Here is a 7,918-nt window from a genome sequence, read left to right on the forward strand (position 1 = left end):
AAAGTTATTCTTCCTGTAATAAAGAAGAGGAGCAGGTTGGATCTCTCTAAGACAGCACTTACGCTTGGGAAAAGAAAAGATGGAAATGAAGGAAACTTATTTCATAGAAGGAGGTGCTGTGTGGGATTAAGGTTTAGACCAATACCGTATGTATTATGCCCACAATCCATGTTCATTCTTGATTTTGTGATATAATAATGTTTAATTGCCATTAATGTAAACATATTTTAAAAGGTTATTTTCCTGCTTTGTAGGTCAATGGACCTAATGAAGCAGCTCTAAGTGGGTTTGAATTGCTCTGATTAGGTGCTTGATTTCCTGTTTACCTCATGGGAGTGGGTTTGGTCCTGCTCAGCTAATGTATATAAAAGCCCCGAAGGGTCCCCTCAGCACCAGAAGTAGCTGAAATCCTCTGGGCAGCTTCAGAGAAGCAGAAAGGTAAGAAGCTCTATACGTCAGTCTCTCTCTTTAACTTTTTTTACTCTTTTTTTTCCCCTGAGATAACAGTGGGAGCGATCAGTGTTTGAGTGTCAGGCGGCAGCCGCAGCAGAGCTACGTACCTTTGGCTGAGTTCTTCCCAAAGGGGTACAAGACTGGCCGTTCTCTCGGGGGCTTTGGCAGAAAATCAGTGTACGCGTTGGGCTGTAAAGGGAGAGAACGCGCTCTCGGGAGGGTTCAGTACGCGGCAAATATCAGGTTGGGATCTGCACCTACACAGGGAAATGAGGAGAAATTGGTTCTTAGTTGTTTTTTGGGACCTCCCAGCTAGGGATGAAACAGGGACGATGCTTCTTCCAAAGCAGGTGGTATCGCACAGAGGGCTGGAAGGCTTTCGTGTTGCAAAGATCCCAGCCGTTGCTCCTCCTCTTGTGAAAAAGTCAAATCGTAGGATGAAAACGGTGTAGGTGCCACAGCAAACTCGTGCCAGACAGGGCTAGCAGAGCTCCCCTGCTCCAGTTCAGCGTCACACAGGTAAAGGGGTGTTGGATTAATTAAAAATTGGTTTTTCAGCAGTCTCTGAAAACGCACACTGCTTTTCCTGCCCGCTTGGGTAAATTCTGCAGCGAAGGAGCACTGCCCTATCTTAAAGTTAAGGCTACAACGCGTTTCCTCTCCTAGCGTCACAAATAACTACCCTAAGCAGAACAATATTCTGGCACAGCTTACCTCTTTTCAGACCCATCATCGCACCTACAGCTATATCACCAATATATGAAGTGAAAAGCAAACAAGAGGGAGAACCTCAGTTATTTAATCATGATGGGTCTTTTTCTGTTTCATTTAAAATACTCCTCAGCTTTTTGTGTAGTGGAACTTACTTCTGCTGTTCACACGCTCTGTAACTCCGTCTTTTATGCTTTAGCGCTAAGTGTTTCAGGGATTTTGCCAACGTTCAGAATATTACACCTTTGTTTTTAAGAGCATTCCTCAGAATTTGATGTATCTGAGATCATGTAACGCATTTAGTGATTTTCTCACTTCATAGGAAGGGCTGAAAACATGTGTAAAAGATGTCACAATTTTCCAGAAATAAAAAAATGCCACAATTACAAACAAGATCCAAACTTGCAAATCCTCGTTCTCTCTAAAACCATCACTGGGCTGTTGTAAGAGTACAAATTACTTAGAGGAGTAAAATTCTATCAAAGTGTGAATAAATTTTTCAAGGGTGGGGTACTTGAGTCCCGATCTAGACCTCTTCTTTTCATTGCTCTATTATTCCTGTGAACAGCAGCTCTCCGTCGCGATGCCGTTTCCAGAAATAGCTGTAACAAAGAGCGAGGTGAGCGACAACAAAATATATCTGTGAGCCGTGATCAAAACCATTTTTGTATGGAGTTTGCAGAGCTGGAATAGTAATTAAAAGAGCTCAAATGTCCAAGGACTGTTGAGCCAAACTGTGGACGTGAGGACTAGGAACAGCTTGAAACTAATAAATCTTGGAATCCGATCCTGTCACTTGTCCATGGGATATTTTTCATAACAGATATTCACTGACTCTGGCTCCAGTCCCTACATAGGGCATTAGCCATCCCAACAGAAAATCTCCCAGAAATTAGATAAGGCTCCTAAGTCCTGCCAAACCGCGGTGTGGGATAAGCAGGGTGCCGCTGCTACTGAACTGCGCGATCCAACGTACCTTCCCGGTCACGTGCTCAAGACTGAATCAACCCTTAAAGCAGAAAGAGGTACCCACAGGGTCGGCTTGTAAACGTGGAGGAAGACAAAGCCCTTCCCTCCAGGAATGTGCGACCCACAGTGAATTTGATGGTTACAATAAAAAGTATGGGGAGCCAACATTAAAAGACACCATGGTGGGAAAGAGCATTGGCATTGAGAAAGTCATTTAACTGGGAACGGCAGAAGAGGGCTTTGTAGGATGGAGGAGGCTGCTCAAAGCACAGGGACCCGAGAAACACCTTTACAAGCGCAGGCACGTGCCCAAGCACTGCACATCCCTCTGGGTTCACCGTCCTGTCACTTATGTGTCCCCTGTGTTATAGGGGCCGGACATCTGCATTGCCCTCTGCTTTTGAACAGAGAAACCCGCCAAGAAAATGATGTCTCTCAAAGTTCTCTCTCTGCTCCTCGCTTCTCTGGGTTTTGTTTTGATGGAAGAAAATGTCTCGGGGTAAGTGTTTTGGAAAGCTCATGGTGTATTTTGAGCCTTTTCCAGCTCCCCACTGGAGGCAAATGGACTTTTTCCCATTGGCATCTTGGTAAGTAGGTGAGAACATGAGTCCTGAGGTAGATCTCAGATAATAGAGACAGCCAAGTGTACAGAGATGAGCAAATGATAAGAGAGAGATCAAACTAAAGCCCTCAGCCTTTGAGCCAGAGCCAGGAACTCCCAAGTTTTCCCTACAAATTTAATGGCTCTGGATTAGGAGGAACCAGCTGGAAGAGAAGGTTGGCTGAGAATTAGAAACAAGATGTAATCATCTCCCGTGAATGAGGCTAGGGGGCATCCAGTACTTGGAAGCTTCTGAAAATATGACCAGTTACATAAAGCAGGTATATAGTAAAGACTTTCCCTCTCTTTCCCCAACTCCTGCTACAAAATTTCCAACTACCACCTGAGAATATTGAAAAGAATCCTTATTAGAGCAGTAGGAGCTGCTGAAATCCCAGCTAATAGTACTAAAAACAGATCGACCTTGACATCCTTAGCTAACTTAGCCACCAGCTATGCCTACACTGTCAGACCAGCACTGGTCTCAAGGTCAGCCCTTGCCTCCCGCCATCCACCCCTGAGGCTCTCGAGGACACAGGACAAGGTTTCCTTGGCCCTAGGTGTGCAGCTCGCTGGAGGAGGGAGCTAAGGCACTTGGTGCCTTAGCTGGGAACCAAAGTCCTTGCAAATCAGGCTCCGGCAGGGAAAGCCGCACTGACTCCAGACTATCAGCAAATACCCTGACCTCATCTCCTCCCGAGTTCTCAGATCCGAGTTGCAATTGTGTCTGCAGCCAGCAAAACGGATGGGGAGCATGCTGGCCCCTTCTCTGGCCGTCCCCTCGTGTTACAACGCAGGAACAGTCACCTGGACCAAGAGGGATTAAAAGTGATCACAAATCCTTGCTGACTGTAGGGACCGCATGGGCCACCACACGTAACCCAAGGGAAACTCCGCACAGCATGTGCTCCCGCTCTGTGCGCGACTCACTCCGTCCCTGTGCTCTTATCCCACAGCCTAAGTATAAAGACTCCCAGTGCCAGACCAGTGCAAAGACGCTACTCCGAGGCCACCCTGGCGAGCGACTACAGCCGCACGATGGATAACATGCTGAAGAAGAACTTCGTGGAATGGTTGCTAGCCAGACGGGAGAAGAAAAGCGAGTAAGTGTGTAGACTTTCGATGCTCCTACGATCCAAATTTAGAGCTGTTGTCAGCCAACTGATGGCTACAGTAGAATGTAGAGCTGAGGATATTTTTCTTGGACTGCAGCAGTGATTCCCTAGGGAGTTGGTTTTCTTTTTTTTCTTTTATTTTTCTAAGTCCTAGAAATGTTTCTGGTCTGTCGGCAGACAGCACAACTATCTCTCTCCCTGCCCAAGACCGCCGCCTTCTCTGGCTGCTGGTAGATGGAGTGGCAGGGAGCTGGGTTTTGTGGAAAAGCAGCATTTTGGCACCCTCTTGTGGCACCTCGGGCTGGTATCTTCCCATTTTCCCTTCCCAGCAACATCATCGAGCCATACAAGAGGGAAGCTGAGCCCCAAGTATCAGCTGCGACTGGCCAGAGATTGGACCTGGGCGCTCAGGAAGCCAAAGACTTCTTCACCTGGCTGCTGAAAGCCAAGAAAAATCAGAGGTGAGATGGGGGAAGACAAAGTCTGGTCACAGGGAGGGATGAGGTCCCCAAGTGTTTAACTTTTGAACAAGTTTGTGGGGTGCTTGGGGGCACGTATCGACGGTAACGGTGTCACATAGGAAAATGAGAGGATTTTGGTTGCAAACTTTCACATTTTGCAATTCTGTCTCATGCGTGAGGAAAAGAACAAAGACAAAAATGCCCTAATTTTGAAATTTCTCACGAATTTCAAAAATACAGCCGATTGGGGTCTTTTTGTGGTTTTGCAAATGTCAGCACAGCCCCGTCAAAACCCAGCGCTTTGATAAGGTCAAAGCACGGACTTTAGACAGGGCTGAAGTGCATCCGCTCCTCCAACATCCCGACATCACCGAAAGGGAGAAGTCAAAATGAAGTGCTTTGACCTAATCAAAACAAAGCCCTCTCAAAAGAAAACTCTCCAGCGAAACCCCAGATGAAATTGATACATTTCTGCAAAACATTTTGATTTGATCAAATCAACCCACAGGGAGGAAAAAAAAACCCCAACCACCCCCTCGTTCACACTCTCAGCATGTTGACCAGTTGATTTTTAAAATAAGAAATGCAATAGCTCTCTCTCCCTATCACTGCTACAAGGTCTTCTTCTGAAAAGCCTGTCATCTAAACATGAAACCATGCAGGGCAGACGCCTGCCTGACCCAGGAGGAATTTCCCGGTTTGTTTCTGATCTGTCCCCGTTACCGGGGACGCTCAGACAGGCTTATTTTTTGGGGTGTTTTTTTTTAAGATGTAATCAACTTGAGATCATCGTGAGCACGGTAACGATGGCGATACGAGCTCGCTCGGAACAGGTACCTCCGGGCAAGGTAACCGAGCCCATATGGAGCGCGCTGTTGCTGCAGCTCGTGCCTTCCTCTCCCAAGCCATCTGGCTGAGAGCACACTTGTGTGTATCAGCGCTGCACGGCTTTGTGCTGTGTCAGCATATCCACAGCCTGTCAATAGCCTGTTTCACCTCCCCCAGCCTTAGCTTATGTCACAAATGTTCAAAAAGCAAATTAGACACGAATCCAAAGCAAAAAAACAATCTGTTCTCAGGCACTTTCTATATTTAAAAAAAACCACTAACCAACCACCACCAAATGAATGAGGGATGCATTTCCTTTCTTTAACATGATGGGGATTTTATAAAACTTAACAGGTTGCTGCTGCTTAGTCCTAAAATGGTGGCAAGCGGGAAAAAAAGGCACTTACCGCACACAGCCCACATCCTTCAGGCACAATCCTGGTGTCTTCTGGCGAAAAAAGAAAGGAATTTCTAACTACAGGGAGTCAGGGGACAGTCACCCAGGACAAGAATCTGGGGGCATCTGTTGTCTTTTAACAGGCTTTGAATGAAAACTGCTTTAGAAACCAGGGTGCAGGGGATGACCCAGGGTGGGGGAAACGAGCAGAGTTATGGTTCACAGAGGTGTCTCAGGCCAAGCACTCAGAAAATCAGACACCGAGAATTGCTAGTCATACGGAAAATACAAAATCAAAGAAACGAGGGCTTTGAGGGATCTCAGGAGGTCGTTTAGTCTGACCTCTGCTCCAAGGCAGGATCAACGCGCCCTAAACTGTTCCTGACAGATGTTTGTCTAACCTGTTGGGGGGGGCAGAGGGGGGAAGGGAAACCTTTGATGCTAGAGATTAATCAGCTCGACTAGCTTCATTTTAAACAAAAATTGTTTTCTAGTGTCTCCCTTAATCTCCTTAATTGCAAACAAAAAATGCGACTTGGAGGGGAAAGTCCTTTTTGGAAACAAAGACCTTCCTTTGTGAGTTCGGAGCGTAGATGCTGCTTCACCCACGCTCTGCCTTTGTTTTGATGCCTGCTGGGTCTGTGAGGAGGTGGGGTGCAAGGGGGGGTCACCGGGCTGTTCCTTGTGCGCTGCTGGGCAGCCCAAACATGCCAAGACCAAGGCACCGTTGTGTGCAAAGAGCTCACCGCGTCAGAAAGGGGTTAAAGCTTCTTGCGGGTTTATCTGAGTCAAAGATACTAGAAGACGAGGAAAATAAAATACCCCTGTGAACTTGAGGGGGTTGGGAATCGAGGTTGCCGTACGCTGCATCCGGATTGTTGCTTCTCCTCCGTCTGCATGGCGTGGCACAGGGCATGGCATGTTTCTTGCAGTTTTACCTCTCCGGAAGGTTCCGAAGGTTTGAAGGATGTTTTGAACCAGGAGTTTCTGACATGGCTGATGTCGACTGATCTCTGCAAACCAACGTGAGTGGCGGTTCTGCCTATTCCCGTTGTTACAAGCCTCCCTACACATCCTTTCCCAGCCCTTGTCCCCAGAGGTACTCACTGCAGTGCTCAATCCATGAATTTAGGATTTCTTGAGGTAGGCACCGAGTGCTTACATGGCACAGCTCAGCTGGATTTGACTGGAGGACTAAGAGCTCCGGCCAGAGTTTGGTTCTGCAAAAGTATCTTCAGACAGTTGATACAACAAAGATCCAGGGGAAGACAAATTTCAAAAAATTACTGTCTGGAGAAGGGAGTTGAGTAAATCCTTTTGCCCTTTTTAATGAGAAAAGGTGTTCATCAGACCACTTACAGGAAATACTTTTTCTGTGTGTTGTACACTGCTGTGAAAGGCATTCAGAGAGAAACAGGGATGCAAATGGCGCAGGGGAGGGCTCAAGGGCAGGGCGAGCCCGTCCTACACTTAGTTGAGGAAAATGAAGGCTGAGAAAGACAAAGTCACCATCTAGAAAAAAAACAGAGCGAGAAAAGAGCTGTTTATGCTAATGGCAAAAGTTGGCGCAAGAACAAAAAGGGATGAACTGGCCGTGAATAAATGTAGGTTGGAAATAAGAGGCAGCTCTGAGCTACAGACAATTCCACGCAGCTTGGTCAGACAATGCGAACCGAGTGGCCAGCCAGCAGGCCAGAGAAAACAAATAACTTGAGCTCGTACTGCAGCCTTTCCTGCGCAGAAACACTTATTTGCGTCTCTCTCCTCTAACCAGTTGCTCATTTTTCTCAAAACTTGTAGGTACTTGCTATTAGATACTAACTTGGCTGCATGTCTTGTGATCAAAATGGCTTTGCAAGGCATCACAGGGGGCTGGAGGGTAGAGAAGGCAATAACTTATGCCTCATTTCCTATAGGAACCAAATGAAAATGGGAAGAAGGGCAGTACCCCAGGAATTTATGTGTTTTCTGTCTCCCACTTCTGTTTTGTTAGGACTGTGTAACTCCAGGACCTTCCCGAGGAACTCCCTCTTCATCCTAACAAGACACATAAGAAGGAGGAAGATATCTTCTATTCACTCTGTTCTGTGCATAATGTCTATTTTGTTAATGCAATAAAGAGTATAGTCTGAAGCTGAAATAAGGTTCAGATAAGACTTGATTTGGGGATGGACTATGAAATATTACTTAATTGCTAGAAAAAGTAAGTGTCCTTTCAAACAAGGCTCATAAGAGTCACAACACACCTCATCTCAGTGAATTGGCCTGTGGCTGACCGAACTGTAACACAGACCGATCCCGAGCGCAGGTTTTCAGGAGTTTAGAACGTGCCACCGGGCGAACTCTTAAAAAATGACATTGGCATTGGCTGTGGGTGAAGTTC

At 46.5% G+C, this 7,918-nt stretch overlaps 1 protein-coding gene across 1 annotated transcript; it reads left to right on the forward strand.

Annotated features, from left to right (window-relative positions):
• The first annotated feature begins 360 nt into the window (after nt 1-360).
• Nucleotides 361-7,672, forward strand: GIP (gastric inhibitory polypeptide). The gene is made up of 6 exons (XM_075116898.1): nt 361-438; nt 2,505-2,632; nt 3,691-3,837; nt 4,179-4,310; nt 6,468-6,560; nt 7,529-7,672. Exons 2-6 carry the CDS (start codon nt 2,559-2,561, stop codon nt 7,536-7,538), a joined length of 456 nt encoding a protein of 151 aa, XP_074972999.1. The 5' UTR covers nt 361-438; nt 2,505-2,558; the 3' UTR covers nt 7,539-7,672.
• The last annotated feature ends 246 nt before the right edge of the window (nt 7,673-7,918 follow it).

This window comes from Phalacrocorax aristotelis, chromosome 23, assembly GCF_949628215.1.
Source record: "Phalacrocorax aristotelis chromosome 23, bGulAri2.1, whole genome shotgun sequence".
Classification (NCBI taxonomy): Eukaryota; Metazoa; Chordata; class Aves; order Suliformes; family Phalacrocoracidae; genus Phalacrocorax; species Phalacrocorax aristotelis.